Genomic DNA, 16,546 nt, shown 5'->3' with positions numbered 1-16,546 from the left:
TGTCTAATTTCCGCTGCGAAAGAGTAGTTTTGTCTCTTTGCGTGCTCCGTTGGCGTCCTCAGTTACCAAGCACCGTCGTTGCGTTGCTATGTTTGAACCAGTCAAAGCCACTGCGGCCTGCTACTGACCCAACTCGAACAATGAGTGGCGCGGCAAGTCCTAGTGTGTTCTTGTTGATGGTGACCGGGCAGATAGAGAGCGCCGAGGTGAGGAAATAAAATATCGAAATGTTAGTAGGCTACTCATTGTTGCTTGAGACATGAGCATCAACTAAAAGACCAGACCCCATTGGCCACCTTCAGGGGCTGTTCATTCGTTGTTTAACCTTTGCCCCAAATATCAGAATGACCCGCGCCGTCGGCACACCCCACTACAAAACCCCCCTTGGGCCATACTCTCATACATGTACCCAGGGCTTTAAATGGGGTATTAATAGGTTGACGTGTCTAAAAAGGGTGTGACTTAGACAGGTAAACTAAATGTGTGTGAATCCCCGAGTATACCACTGTGCTGGTTGTTAGCTTTTCAAAAAAAAAAAAATTTGACTAACAATTATGATTTTGTTGTAAATAATTAGTATAAAAAAATGTTTATTGTGAAATCGCGAGGCTCTGAATTTAACATTACCAAGGTCTGTGGCAGTGGTCTTCAGACTGTCTCAATCACTCCTGTTATGTTTACACTTTGTTACCCATGTGCGCCCTGTTTCTCTTCTCGTCAATCTGCCTAACTTTCCACTTCTGCACCCTCTTTTTATTTATCTGAATGCACTTCCTCAAATCGCCTTCACTTCACCATCCCGAAACACACAACACGCCCACTCACCTGTAAGCACTACATTTTCGCCTTGTCAATATTTCGACAACTGTGCGCATTTGCACGGAAACACAAATGCAAATGGCATACGTGACAATTGTTCTGTGCGCTCTTCAGAGAGATGAAGGATTGGATAACCATGTATTCGGAACACCGTTTTGACCCGCTGACAGTGTGAGAAACTCGCCCTAACTCTAGCCTCTGTTCCAGAGCTCTCAGTGTGGTCTGTTTTAAACATCAGGACGTGACTCATTTCAAAGTATGCACTAGACAAGAGTAACATGCAATACAAAATAAAATACAGAAACACAACATCCTGGGAATAGTTCACACTTTTAGGGAATATAAGCTTAAGTAAAACATCTGAAATATAAATTGCTGATAAGGATTTCCCTAAGGTATTTTACAATCATGGTTCAGAATTTGATCTAACATTTTTGCCACTTAAGTTAAGTAAAAAAGAGAATATGATGGACGGATTGCTGAACAATGCAAACATTCACCCCTAGTCACATAGAACTGGGTGTAATCCATAGTTTTTTTGCCCAACGCGCCACCTCAGTTTGGACCCAGCCATATGCAAATCAGTATCGACCCTGTTCCCTATAGGAACAGTCCAGCCCGAGCTGCCAAGCCCGGTTCTCCCTGGACCAGAAACAAGCATCCTGGGACCGGTTTCAGGGTATCACGCTTCATCAGGCAGGCTAGCTTGATTCGTTGTTTAACCTTTGCCCAAATATCAGACTGGCCCGTGCCGTCGGCACACCCCACTAAAAAAGTCCTTTCAAATAGAGAAACCAGCAATGATTTCTCAGGACATTATCGCATAAACGAAAAGTCATGTAGAAGGTTTACAACCAAAAACAAATCATAAGTGAAAAACTGCATTTGGAAATGGAGACTCTAAGCAGGCCCTAACATGCTATACAACACCAACCCACTGGCTGTGAGAGACAAGCATAATTTAAAATAATAATATAAAAACTAGCCTAATATCTGTTTAATCGCTATGCATATAAAATGTATTTCAGCAATAAAAGCGAATGAAAGGCATATGTGTTAATAATACACCAATTAAAAAAGCCAATAAAACTAATAAAAGCAATTTAATTAAATCAAAAAAGATGCTGAATCAAAATCTGGGAGTTTCCTGACATAGTTCCATGTCCAAATTCAATGGGATCCAAGAAGGAACTCACAACTGCAGACAAGAGGTCCTCTAAGTCCTGAGTAGCATATTCCAAAGAACAGAAATGGTCAGATACAGCTAAATCAGTTGATGCTGAAGACAAGTCAGCCAACTGTGATCCGCATGGTTAGAGCCAGATACCAGGAAACCCGGAGCCAAAGCGTCCATATCAACTGAAAAAGAAGGCTCATAATACACTTCTAGCAGCAAAGGCAGCCTCATGGGACAACACTGAAGGTGGGTCCTCAACAAACTCATGTGCAGGTTATTGTCCACAGGTTCAACAATAGCGTAGCCAGACACAGGTCCAGTGCACTCTCAAAAGGGCACAACAGACAGCGTAACACAGGCTGCACACATTGTTACCACACTGGTCGAAACAACAGAGACCAATTTATGATCCATTCCAGGAGTAAAGACACTCCAAAATACCGTATATCACATGCACAGCACAATAGGACCTGTGGCAGATTAATTACCATTTGGCCTCTGGTGGTGGAACATCTATTGCGGATCAGAAGAAACTAAACCAAAATAGCGATAACTAAGAAAAGTACAACAGGTATCCCTCCAAAAACACTGAAAACCAAAGAGTGCAGGAAGGATGGGATTTCTTCAAATGCAGTCTGGAATGTGGTAATAAACCCAGACCCTGGATTGGCTATAGTGGGATTGTAAGAGGACTGCCTTTGTTTGTAAGGTGCAGATAGCATCCACTTTGGGCCTTCCACTGTCTTTGCTCTGCTCGCCCCTCACCCCAGGTATCTAGTCATAAGTCTTGACCCACTTTGCACTCTTTTGTTCTTCACTTCATTGTCTACATTCGTTCTCAATATATAATAGGGGAGAGAAAATATCCTTCTATCATGACCATCTCTAAATCTCCTGGCATGGCCCCCAAATCACCTGTTAAACCACAGACCACCACTGCGGACCATCTTATTGGATCCATGGGTGAAATGAAAGAAAGAAATCCCTAGTATTGGAAGGAGAATGTCTAATTGTAATCAGGATGTAACAGACTCTCTGAGTATCTCAAGTATGATGCCTCCGTTAAACCCTCTGGGTTGGCCGCAAGTGAAGGGTCGCATGGTTGTGTGCAGTCCTTGTCAGCTTGTAGCTCTCCACCTGATGCCTGCCTCCTCAAAAAGAATGAGGACACCTGGGTCCTGTTCTCACACACTCGAAAGTATTCAACTAGCTAGGGCTACAGCACCAACTAAACGTAAGGTACCACCCAATTCTAAGTCCACAGCAACAACCTCAAGGATACCGTCAGGAGACTTTAATTGTACACTTGCTTCATTCTCTGCCCTGGAATCAATGGTAAAATCTTCCCTGGACTCAATTGTTACCAGACTGATTCATGTGGAGAGCACCTCCTCCAGCTGTTTAGAGTTACTTAAATTGAGCAGCCAGCCAGTTACCACTCAGCCCACACCCATCTCTAGTGAAGTTTCTACTATGGTTGTGCCTGACCTCTCCCAACCTGTGGATGCTCGTTCTTTACCCCAGTCAAATCACGGTGGTACTAGCATCTTGTATGAACATCAAAATGCGGGTGGCGGAGTTATTCCACCAGCCCTCGCTGTAAGCAACAACTTTCTTCCCATACCTGGTCATTCACTTCCATGTCCTGCCCATTCGAAAATACTGCATTGCAGTGAGCTTCCACAAGTAAAGGCAGACAGGAACTGTAATACATTGGATCTTCCCCTTGAAGCAAAAACATATTTTGTAATTTTGGCAAATGTACCTTCATCACTAGGAGCTGACACAGAACCGTGGGAATCACTGATAAATAATTCGTTAAATTGGTTTGGCAAGAAAACAGATCTTGCAGGGGCACTTTTTGATGATTTTAACATGCAAGAAAAGTGAAGTGGGTGGGTAAGGGTGCAAAAAGGTTATCGGGCGACTGTTTAGTTCTGTTCTTTAAATCACCGATCTTAGTGAATTCTATCCTGTTGAGAACCAGATCTCCCACTGCTTCATCACATCACATATCAGTACTCCCGCTTGTTGTTTTTACCAGCCACCTTTCCCTGCCAGCTGTTCTAAAACCCTCAGTAGATGGTCTGCACCACTCAGTCATTCCACTATATCCTATTTCAACTTTCAACCGCTTTGAGGGATTGGCCATATTAGAAGGTGTCGATTGACTTGACGTAAGCCCATCCTTGTCCGCCACTTCTAGTGTTGATGGTCCCATAGCAACCAGTGAGCTTTTATATCCCCTTGTATTTACATCTGAAGAGCCTTCTGTTAGGTCCAGTTCCCTCCATCCTTTGCCTATCAATAACTTGGCCCTCATATTTTACGCTCTCAGGACAGTATTCAACAAGCTTTCTGTAGTTTTATTTTGCAATGTGGCAGGTTTACGGGGCAAGGTGGGCATTATTGAATGGGAGGATTTTGTAACTAAATTTCAGATCCTTTTTACAGGAGACGTTGTCCGTGGGATCCATTCATATCAAAGTGTATAGAACCCCTTATGTTTCAGCAGAACCAACAAAATCAGGAAGAGCAAAGGGTGGTTTAGCTGTTTACATCTCTAATTACCTGCCTTTATGTAAGGTATCCAGCACATCAGCCTCACAGTTCTTTCAGTTTATTAGTGTTGAATGTTGTGAAACTGATGTTTACAACAATTCCTCGCCAAGTGAACTTTGGTCTGCTCTTAGTCAAATTGACCATGACTAAGAGATTTTCTGTTATGATAAATCAAAAGTTGTTCTCATGCCCTGGGTGGCAATTTTAACCTTCACCTGTGTCCCTTGACCTTGAATAACATCTGTGGCCTGACGGACATCTATGACTGTGCCCTTACCCATTACACTCACAGCGACTTTTGTGATAAATAAAGCAAATTGTTTAAAGAAGAGCTCACTTTTTAAAATGACATTTGTGCCCCCAGTGTTAATTTTAAGTGCACTTTCAATGGCAGAGGAGAAAATAATGTTATTGATTACCATTACATATGATCTTACAATAGGTACTCTTCACTGATATCTAATTTTACTACTCACAGTATCTCTTTGAACGACATTTACCCACAAAGTATAGCTCTTAAGTCTAATCACTTGAGCATGTTAGCCAAAGCAGTTGCATCATGCAATGTTGATAATATAGAGATTGCTACTCACAACAGCCTCACGCTCCGTTAGTCGCAGATTCATTTAAATGTTTTCATGGAAAGGCTGGTTTCTACACATAGAAGGGCTTTTGATATTTGCTTAATTGAAACAGCTAGCCCTAATTACATTATTAAGGCTTTCCTCGAAAATACAAAAGGAACTAAGGATGACTTATTTATAAACAGCCAACACCCTAATCAGGACAGAGAAGGGTGGTTATACTCAACCTTCACTAAGGCTCATAAACGTCTAATGGAAGCCCTACATAAATCCCTCGGTGTGCACGTGGTGCAGGATAGGATACATGAATGTAGACTTGCTTTAAAGGGAAGGAAAAAAGTACTAAAGGACAAAGCATGGGAGGCCCTACTTGATGCGGGACTTATTAAAGATGGTGCAGCTTATTGGAAGACGATTAATTGTCATTATCTGAGAGAAGACTCTGCACCCGAAGTGGAAGTTGCTATTTTGGAAGCCGAGTGGATGACTCATTTTAATAAAATGTGTAAATTCCAGCAAGAGGCTTGTCGATACAGTACCCCATTCTACGCTTACTGCTACTGCAGATTTTCCTCTTAGCCCCCCTACTCCTACGTTTTCCTTGAAGGTGTTCAATAGAGCCTTTTTGGCTAGCAAAGGTGGAAAGCACCAGGCCCTGACTGCATTTCCATCGACTTGTTTAAGAGCAATGTCCTTCTCTGGGGTCCTTTACTAACTCCGGTGTTGGGAGAGACTAGTGCCACTGGTATTTTTAGCACATGGTCAGAGTCACTCATTGTCCCAATTTTCAAGACTGGGGACAAATCCTCACTATCTTGCTACCGCTCAATTTAATTTCTTGACTCTGTAGTGAAAATAGTAGGTCGCATTATTTTGGGTAAATCAGAGGACTGGGTAGCAAGCAATCATATTTTATACGACTTACAATACAGTTTCTGTAGCGGGCTTTGGACAATAGAGTATGGACTTAACCTCAAACGGGGCAGTATGTTTTTATCATTCGTCGACTTATCTTGCGCTTTTGACTTTGTCGTGCAGAATAAACTTTGGACTATCATGAGAGAGCAGGGTGATGACCCATCCATCATCCAGTTCCTGAGGGAGCTGTATTTTGGGAGTAGGGTCACAGTCAAGTACAGATTTAGGGGGGAATGTCCTAGCCCCTTTAGTGTTGAGAGGGGCGTCAGACTGGGGTGCATTCTTTCCCCATTTTCTGTTCACACTGTACATTAATAATCTAGGTAAAATTCTAACAGACAATTGCACAGATCTGCCCCAAATTGGCCATCGTCTGGTCCCGGTCCTCTTTAATGCAAACAGCGCAGTTCTTATGGCCCACGCACCTCTGGCTTTCAGTGTCTACATTACCGTTTTGTTGATTACATGCAAGACTTTGGCCTCTGAGTCAATTTAGCCACAACCTTTTTTATGAAATGTGGGGAGAAGCAGCAGAAATGCAGTGATTTGGTGATTGGGGGCACCAAGATTAATGTAATCTCAACTTTTCCATATCTGGGCATACTGTCTGACAAACACGGTTCCTGGAAACAGGCGATTAACACCCAAACATTATACTTTGTGTAGGCTATCACAGCCTGCCCTCCAACTTTGCAACGAAACTAGGCAGGAACCCACTTTCGGTAATGTTAACCATATACAGGGAGTGCAGAATTATTAGGCAAATGAGTATTTTGACCACATCATCCTCTTTATGCATGTTGTCTTACTCCAAGCTGTATAGGCTCGAAAGCCTACTACCAATTAAGCATATTAGGTGATGTGCATCTCTGTAATGAGAAGGAGTGTGGTCTAATGACATCACCACCCTATATCAGGTGTGCATAATTATTAGGCAACTTCCTTTCCTTTGGCAAAATGGGTCAAAAGAAGGACTTGACAGGCTCAGAAAAGTCAAAAATAGTGAGATATCTTGCAGAGGGATGCAGCACTCTTAAAATTGCAAAGCTTCTGAAGCGTGATCATCGAACAATCAAGCGTTTCATTCAAAATAGTCAACAGGGTCGCAAGAAGCGTGTGGAAAAACCAAGGCGCAAAATAACTGCCCATGAACTGAGAAAAGTCAAGCGTGCAGCTGCCACGATGCCACTTGCCACCAGTTTGGCCATATTTCAGAGCTGCAACATCACTGGAGTGCCCAAAAGCACAAGGTGTGCAATACTCAGAGACATGGCCAAGGTAAGAAAGGCTGAAAGACGACCACCACTGAACAAGACACACAAGCTGAAACGTCAAGACTGGGCCAAGAAATATCTCAAGACTGATTTTCTAAGGTTTTATGGACTGATGAAATGAGAGTGAGTCTTGATGGGCCAGATGGATGGGCCCGTGGCTGGATTGGTAAAGGGCAGAGAGCTCCAGTCCGACTCAGACGCCAACAAGGTGGAGGTGGAGTACTGGTTTGGGCTGGTATCATCAAAGATGAGCTTGTGGGGCCTTTTCGGGTTGAGGATGGAGTCAAGCTCAACTCCCAGTCCTACTGCCAGTTCCTGGTAGACACCTTCTTCAAGCAGTGGTACAGGAAGAAGTCTGCATCCTTCAAGAAAAACATGATTTTCATGCAGGACAATGCTCCATCACACGCGTCCAAGTACTCCACAGCGTGGCTGGCAAGAAAGGGTATAAAAGAAGGAAATCTAATGACATGGCCTCCTTGTTCACCTGATCTGAACCCCATTGAGAACCTGTGGTCCATCATCAAATGTGAGATTTACAAGGAGGGAAAACAGTACACCTCTCTGAACAGTGTCTGGGAGGCTGTGGTTGCTGCTGCACGCAATGTTGATGGTGAACAGATCAAAACACTGACAGAATCCATGGATGGCAGGCTTTTGAGTGTGCTTGCAAAGAAAGGTGGCTATATTGGTCACTGATTTGTTTTTGTTTTGTTTTTGAATGTCAGACATGTATATTTGTGAATGTTGAGATGTTATATTGGTTTCACTGGTAATAATAAATAATTGAAATGGGTATATATTTGTTTTTTGTTAAGTTGCCTAATAATTATGCACAGTAATAGTCACCTGCACACACAGATATCCCCCTAACATAGCTAAAACTAAAAACAAACTAAAAACTACTTCCAAAAATATTCAGCTTTGATATTAATGAGTTTTTTGGGTTCATTGAGAACATGGTTGTTGTTCAATAATAAAATTAATCCTCAAAAATACAACTTGCCTAATAATTCTGCACTCCCTGTACAAGGCCAAATGCTTGCCGACTGCCGTATAAGGGGCTAGCATCTGGGGTACGGCAGCTGCCAACCTCTATGAATTGTGGAAAATTCCTTCCTCAGGAACCTCTTGTCAGTGCTCCAGAGCTGCTCCTCTGTAATCTGCACTCAGAACTGGGTGCCCCCTTTTTAACTGATGCTGCTAGGTATCAGCCAGTCTTCCTTTAGCATAAAATTTGGATCACTGGGGCTACTGTTTTTAATCGCAAAAAGTGTTTTAAACTAACATCTTTTTTCGCCACGTCCCCTCGTTGCCCGGCTACTTAACTATGGCGATAGAGACACTGCACTTAGGCAGGCCCAGAAGCTTGTCCCTCTAAAATACCAGTGAGCCACTATTTCCATCTACCCGACTTCACACTGATGGTGCAGGAGGCCCGCTGCAAGTTCTAGGATACTAAAATCCTTCCATGGAAAAAAGGGGTCAAGTATGGCATTTTGTACCCTGCCAGACTCCGCATTGACATGGGGGGGGGGGGCGGGAACCCACATATTTGATAATCTAGCCGAGGCTCTCACGTTTGGTAAATTCCATAAAGGTGAAGCTGCCACCTCCCCGGAATGTACAGCAGACTGTGCTGAGAACACTTCAAGGACATCATCCAGGGAAGACCTCTTCGGCAGCAGGAGTGTGGCCTAACAGGGTGAGAAGTGGCCACCCTGCCCATTTGGACTGCACGCCGCCATGGTGCTTAGATTCCCACACCTTTGGGGCAGCTCACTAACATGCATTCTTCAAGATGCCTTAAGCCAACTCTTACACTGTTACACCTCAAACGCCTCAAGTGGGCATTGCTGATCGGGGCGTTGTCTGACCCTTTGGTATACACCATATTTCAATGTTTTTCGATATGCATGTTTCTTTGTTTACTTTATTGGGATTCGCCAAGCTGTTCTTGCCCTGTGTGGGTGGGAAGGATAGAATATTTAATGTTCGGTAAAATATGTTATGTTCATGTTTTTTCACTGTCTTTACTATGAGAGGGACTGTTTTAGCTCCACGACCGATTCTTACCTACACTATTCAAAAACAAACAGTGTCTATGGCTACGACTATCATAAACTGCAACAAACCTAATGTCATTCCATGCATTACTTGGGATGTGTAGGAGGCTGGACTGGCTTGTAGCGAGTACCAAGGGGTACTTACACCTTGCACCAGGCCCAGGTATCCCTTATTAGTGTAGAGGGGTGTCTAGCAGCTTAGGCTGATAGAAAAGGTAGCTTAGCAGAGCAGCTTAGGCTGAACTAGGAGACGAGTGAATCTCCTACAGTACCACTAGTGTCATATGCACAATATCATAAGAAAACACAATACACAGATATACTAAAAATAAAGGTACTTTATTTTTATGACAATATGCCAAAGTATCTCAGTGAGTACCCTCAGTATGAGGATAGCAATTATACACAAGATATATGTACACAATACCAAAATATGCAATAATAGCAATAGAAAACAGTGCAAACAATGTATAGTCACAATAGGATGCAATGGGGACACATAGGGATAGAGGCAACACCAACCATATACTCTAGAAGTGGAATGCGAACCACGAATGGACCCCAAACCTATGTGACCTTGTAGAGGGTCGCTGGGACTGTAAGAAAACAGTGAGGGTTAGAAAAATAGCCCACCCCAAGACCCTGAAAAGTGGGTGCAAAGTGCACCTAAGTTCCCCAAAGAGCACAGAAGTTGTGATAGGGGAATTCTGCAAGGAAGACCGACACCAGCAATGCAACAACAATGGATTTCCTGACGAGAGTACCTGTGGAACAAGGGGACCAAGTCCAAGAGTCACGATCAAGTCGGGAGTGGGCAGATGCCCAGGAAATGCCAGCTGTGGGTGCAAAGAAGCTGCCACTGGATGGTAGAAGCTGTGGATTCTGCAAGAACGACAAGGGCTAGAAACGTCCCCTTTGGAAGATGGATGTCCCACGTCGTGAAGAGTCGTGCAGAGGTGTTTCAGTGCAGAAAGACCGCCAACAAGCCTTGCTAGCTGCAAAGGTCGCGGTTAGGGTTTTTGGATGCTGCTGTGGCCCAGGAGGGACCAGGATGTCGCCAATTGCGTGAGGAGACAGAGGGGGCGTCCAGCAAGACAAAGAGCCCACTCAGAAGCAAGCAGCACCCGCAGAAGTGCCGGAACAGGCACTACGAAGTGGGGTGAACCGGAGCTCACCCGAAGTCACGAAAGAGGGTCCCACGACGCCGGAGGACAACCCAAGAGGTCGTGCACTGCAGGTTAGAGTGCCGGGGACCCAGGCTTGGCTGTGCACAAAGGAGATCCTGGAAGAGTGCACAGGAGCCGGAGTAGCTGCAAAACACGCGGTTCCCAGCAATGCAGTCTAGCGTGGGGAGGCAAGGACTTACCTCCACCAAACTTGGACTGAAGAGTCACTGGACTGTGGGAGTCACTTGGACAGAGTTGCTGAGTTCAAGGGACCTCGCTCATCGTGCTGAGAAGAGACCCAGAGGACCGGTGATGCAGTTCTTTGGTGCCTGCGGTTGCAGAGGGAAGATTCCGTCGACCCATGGGAGATTTCTTCGGAGCTTCTAGTGCAGAGAGGAGGCAGACTACCCCCACAGCATGCACCACCAGGAAAACAGTCGAGAAGGCGGCAGGATCAGCGTTACAAGGTCGCAGTAGTCGTCTTTGCTACTTTGTTGCAGTTTTGCAGGCTTCCAGCGCGGTCAGCAGTCGATTCCTTGGCAGAAGGTTAAGAGAGAGATGCAGAGGAACTCTGATGAGCTCTTGCATTCGTTATCTAAGGAATTCCTCAAAGCAGAGACCCTAAATAGCCAGGAAAGGGGGTTTGGCTACCTAGGAGAGAGGATAGGCTAGCAACACCTGAAGGAGCCTATCAGAAGGAGTCTCTGACGTCACCTGCTGGCACTGGCCACTCAGAGCAGTCCAGTGTGCCAGCAGCACCTCTGTTTCCAAGATGGCAGAGGTCTGGAGCACACTGGAGGAGCTCTGGGCACCTCCCCCGGGAGGTGCAGGTCAGGGGAGTGGTCACTCCCCTTTCCTTTGTCCAGTTTCGCGCCAGAGCAGGGCTGGGGGATCCCTGAACCGGTGTAGACTGGCTTATGCAGAGATGGGCACCATCTGTGCCCATCAAAGCATTTCCAGAGGCTGGGGGAGGCTACTCCTCCCCAGCCCTGACACCTTTTTCCAAAGGGAGAGGGTGTAACCCCCTCTCTCTGAGGAAGTCCTTTGTTCTGCCTTCCTGGGCCAAGCCTGGTTGGACCCCAGGAGGGCAGAAACCTGCCTGAGGGGTTGGCAGCAGCAGCAGCGTCAGTGAAACCCCGGGAAAGGTAGTTTGGCAGTACCTGGGTCTGAGCTAGAGACTCGGGGGATCATGGAATTGTCTCCCCAATGCCAGAATGGCATTGGGGTGACAATTCCATGATCTTAGACATGCTACATGGCCATGTTCAGAGTTACCATTGTGACGCTATACATATGTTGTGACATATGTATAGTGCACGCGTGTAATGGTGTCCCCGCACTCACAAAGTCCGGGGAATTTGCCCTGAACAATGTGGGAGCACTTTGGCTAGTGCCAGGGTGCCCACACACTAAGTAACTTAGCACCCAACCTTTACCTGGTAAAGGTTAGACATATAGGTGACTTATAAGTTAAGTGCAGTGGTAAATGGCTGTGAAATAACGTGGACGTTATTTCACTCAGGCTGCACTGGCAGGCCTGTGTAAGAATTGTCAGATCTCCCTATGGGTGGCACAAGAAATGCTGCAGCCCATAGGGATCTCCTGGAACCCCAATACCCTGGGTACCTCAGTACCATATACTAGGGAATTATAAGGGTGTTCCAGTATGCAATGTAAATTGGTGAAATTGGTCACTAGCCTGTTAGTGACAATTTGGAAAGAATGAGAGAGCATAACCACTGAGGTTCTGGATAGCAGAGCCTCAGTGAGACAGTTAGTCATAACACAGGTAACACATACAGGGCACACTTATGAGCACTGGGGCCCTGGCTGGCAGGGTCCCAGTGACACTTACAACTAAAACAACATATATATAGTGAAATATGGGGGTAACATGCCAGGCAAGATGGTACTTTCCTACAGGATGTACGGGGATTGAATAATCCCCGTAAAGGAAAACAGTTCCTGGCCAACCTAAATAGACATGGAGCAAAAATTGCCTTTCTCCAAGAGACCCATCTTCGACCGAGTGACTCACCTGCCTTCACCAAGGCATAGCGACAGCACCAATATTTCTCTAGCTTCAGCACCTACTCCAGAGGAGTCTGCACCCTCATGCATAAATTCACCCCCTTTAGTCTCGATGACAGTATCTTGGCAGGGAATGCTGATACGTCATACTGTTCGGCCGCCTCCGATAGCCCAAAGTGCTCCTAGTTAACATTTATACTCCAAACACAGACTCTCCCGACTTATACCATGATGTCTCCTTTCTTATGAGCCAATTGAACACCCCCTCAAATAATGATTGAGGATGGGACCTTGGTATGATACAGAATCCCTTGCTCAGCTCCACCGGTACACACCTTTCCAGTAAGAATAGGTCATTAAAGGTCCTCCAGGACATTAATTTAATCTTCCACCCCTGCATTGTCTTTTTACTCTGCTCCTCACACAGTTTGGACCTGTCTTGGATATTGTCTTTTATCAGTGCACACCCTTGAGTGGATACATACGGTCACACATTTACGCTCTCGACATGCCCCTGTCCAAGTGTGCCTCGACACCCCACTCCAGCACAACCTGAAGAGACGCTGGCGCTTCCCCAGCACAGCTCTGCTGGGCAGGGTTTTCTACACTGTACTCAGGGAAGCCATACTTGAATATTTTCAAGTAAATGCTGGCTCTATGTCCTGTTACGGTACCCTCTGGGAAGCATTCAAAGCATACATGTGCGGGGTTTGCATATCTAAACACACAGGATTCCTTCGGGACATCCGAAATAGCATTCGCTGAGTGGAAGATAGGCTTATTGAGCTTAACCGACCTGATACCGTATCAGCAACCCAATCCACCCTACACAAGCGTTTGAAGCTACTGGAGGAATTTCGCTCCCTTGAGGAGCACAAGATTGCCTTTCTGGGAAGGTATGCCAAAGCTCGCCAATACCGCGAAGGTGAGTCCTGTACACACATTGGCCAATCTCCTTTGCCCACACCGGAATCCTACTTACATTATGGAATTCACCACAACTGGCAATGCCAGTGCTAACACTACACCTGACATACTTAAGGTACTCCTACGCTATTACAAAGACCTATACACCACCACTCTCTGCAGGGACAATGCCGCAAGGGCAGCTTACTTTCAAGAGCTAGCCACGGATCTGGGTCCAGGGCGTGCAGTATCAGTTCCTAAGTGAGCCGATCCCTGCTGAGAAGGTTGGGCAGGCCATAGATGCAGTTGATGGAAGCAAGGCCCCCGGCCTGGATGGCTTCACTGGCTGTTTCTATACAGCATATAAGTAAATTCTGACTCCACATCTATTAGATATGCATGAGGAGGCCTTCGAATGGGGGAACTCTCCCGTTCCCTAAGAGAGGCAATCATCACGCTTTTATTGAAGCCAAACAAATACCCTAAGCTATGTACATCATACCACCCCCTGTCCCTGCTGAATTTTGACAATAAAATATTAGCAAAGATTATTTCTATACAACGACCGAATCGTTGCCTCTGTACAGACTGGATGTGTCCCCCACAAATCCACGATCTTTAACCTGCATAAAGTATTTTCGGTATTGCACCCCATTTCCCCTGCCGCCTCAGCGGCTGTGGCCCTCTTGGATGCCGAGAAGGCCTTTGACTCCTTCAAGAGACCCTTCCTTCAGGCAGTGTTGGAGAAGCTGTGCCTCCCAAAGGACTTTACAGCCCTCATCATGCTCCTGTGTTCACTCCCAACACCCCGACTCTGGGTGAATGATGTAATTTTAGATCAGTTCCTGATTGCTAGGGGGACCCGACAAGTATGCCCCCTATCACCTTTACTTTTCATAATAGCCATGGCCCCCGTAGTTTGACACTTGCAGAGTAAACATGCGCAGCAGGGGCTTCGATATAAAGAGGCCACACTGTTGTTTTCCACGTATGCGGATGACACACTGTTTTTCATCTGGCATCCAACCCAAAACCTCCACCCCCTCATTGCAGAAATTACACACTTTGGGACATTTTCAGGATTATACATACATTAGGCAAAATCTGAACTATTCCCACTGACCGAGGCGACTACCCACCAAAGTGGTGTGAGGACTCTGCCAAATACCTGGGTATTATCATACATAAGGAAAAGGACCAGGTCCTTTGTTTGAACTAATGCCCTGCAGTTGGAGAAACTGACTGTACAGATTGAGCGCTGGATAAGACTCCCTCTTTCACTAGCTGGACTCGTGGCCATAATTAAAATGGTAGTTCTCCCTCGGTTTCTACACCTCTTCCTCAATATCCCTATACCACTAACCAATACATTTTTTATTCAACTCCAAAACCTACTCACCTGGCTGATCTGGGCAGGCAAGAGGCCACGAGTCAAATGGGAAACGTTAATCTTGCCCCTGGATAGGAAAGGTCTCAGAGTACCTGATTTTCAAATGTACTATCTCATGGCCCAGGCCCAGCTTACAAAACACTGGTATCATTCAGATGCCAGAATCGTCCATCTGGTACCCGAGATGGACCAAGCCGATACTGCACCTTTATCCCTGCTACCATGTGGGGTCAAACTTGACCCCGAGGATATATAAACGCTGTCTACTACCTGTTGGGTGTTGGGTGTTGAAAAAACGAAACCGTCTGTTGGGGACAGGGCTGCTTTACTCACATCTGCTCCCTTTGTTACAAAACCCCTGGCTCCTGCCTACCATGGACGGGTGGCCCACTGCATGCTCCAAAAATACGAACTAATTACGATTGGCGACCTATTTCCTAATGGCCGTGCCTTGGTGCCCTCATCAGACCCCAGGTTCGCTACAGCAACCCACATGGACCTCTTTGTCTCTCTGATGCATACATGCTGTGCTTCATGCATGCATTCCACCCTACCCCCTGGGCACCAGGTGATTTTACCCTGCTGAGAGCCCTCGTGTCGGATGAGGGGGGGGGCACACACCATATAGAGGCTGTATATCACTCTATATGTCCCTACGACAGGCACATGAAAGACAAGCGCAAGAACGGTGGGAATGAGATTTGCGCCGCCCACTGACTTACAAAGTGTGGTGATACTGTTGTGCGCAAACCAAACTAGTATCATTAAATCATTGCCACAAACTACTTCATTTAAAAATGTTACACCGAGCATACGTCACCCCAGCTAAACTTGTGAGTTTTGATCCCACTAGATCACCTAACTTCCTTAAATGTGGAGGGCCTTCCGCCACTTTAGCTCATATGACATTGTCTTGCCCACCGGTTCAGAAATACTGGAGGGATGTATTCATCCACCTTTCATTGATGACCGAGACAGACCTCAATCCTGATCCCCCTACTGGTGCTGCTGGGATACATGGCCAATGTTCCCCCTTTGACACACAGATACAGAGCAATTGCACTGCTACTCACCAAAAGCGAGGTGGCTCGACACTGGGGCAGCAGTAGACGATCCACTGTAAAGACATGGCTGGCCAATCTTATCTACTGCGACACTGCCAGTGAAGTAACCGCCACCCTAGAACCACCCATATTGTGTCCTAAAGATATCTGGCAGCCTCTAGGGGACTGTCTACTGACACATATCAGGCTCTCAGGACACACATCCTAGCCCTCCACAGTCTCCTGATCAACTGGGTGGATACTCGCCGACCTATGCTAGAACACTGTGCCCCTTTCTACCCCCCCCCCAAAGCCGGCTTCATGGCCTCCTGGCACAAACGAAAGTGCCATTTGCATTGATGTAATGTATGTCTCTCAACTCATTTATACTGCTGAATTATCTACATGTTTATGAACAGTGTTTCGTTCTGTATGTTCTTACTTTGAAATATGCTTAAATAAAGTCTAAAAAAACAAAAAACTATACTCTTTTTTTTTTTTTTTTTTTTTTTTTTTTTTACAAATTCCTTGGTTGAATTTAGTTAAAAATCTTTGTACCAATTTGGGACAACCAGAGTACTTTAACTCTCCTGTTTCATTGAGATCAACT

At 45.6% G+C, this 16,546-nt stretch overlaps 1 protein-coding gene across 3 annotated transcripts in view; it reads left to right on the top strand.

The window, feature by feature from the left end:
- Positions 1-74: 74 nt before the first annotated feature.
- Positions 75-16,546, top strand: part of B9D1 (B9 domain containing 1) — a 409,768-nt gene continuing 393,296 nt past the window's right edge. For all 3 annotated transcript variants that reach the window (XM_069210124.1, XM_069210126.1, XM_069210125.1), the window contains exon 1: positions 75-206. In XM_069210124.1, the coding sequence (XP_069066225.1) occupies positions 141-206 (66 nt within the window). In that variant the 5' untranslated portion in view covers positions 75-140. The remainder of the gene's footprint in view (positions 207-16,546) is intronic.

The sequence above is a fragment of the Pleurodeles waltl genome, chromosome 10, assembly GCF_031143425.1.
Source record: "Pleurodeles waltl isolate 20211129_DDA chromosome 10, aPleWal1.hap1.20221129, whole genome shotgun sequence".
NCBI lineage: Eukaryota > Metazoa > Chordata > Amphibia > Caudata > Salamandridae > Pleurodeles > Pleurodeles waltl.
Note: the sequence above shows the minus strand (reverse complement) of the source record. Positions and strands in the feature narration are given on the sequence as shown.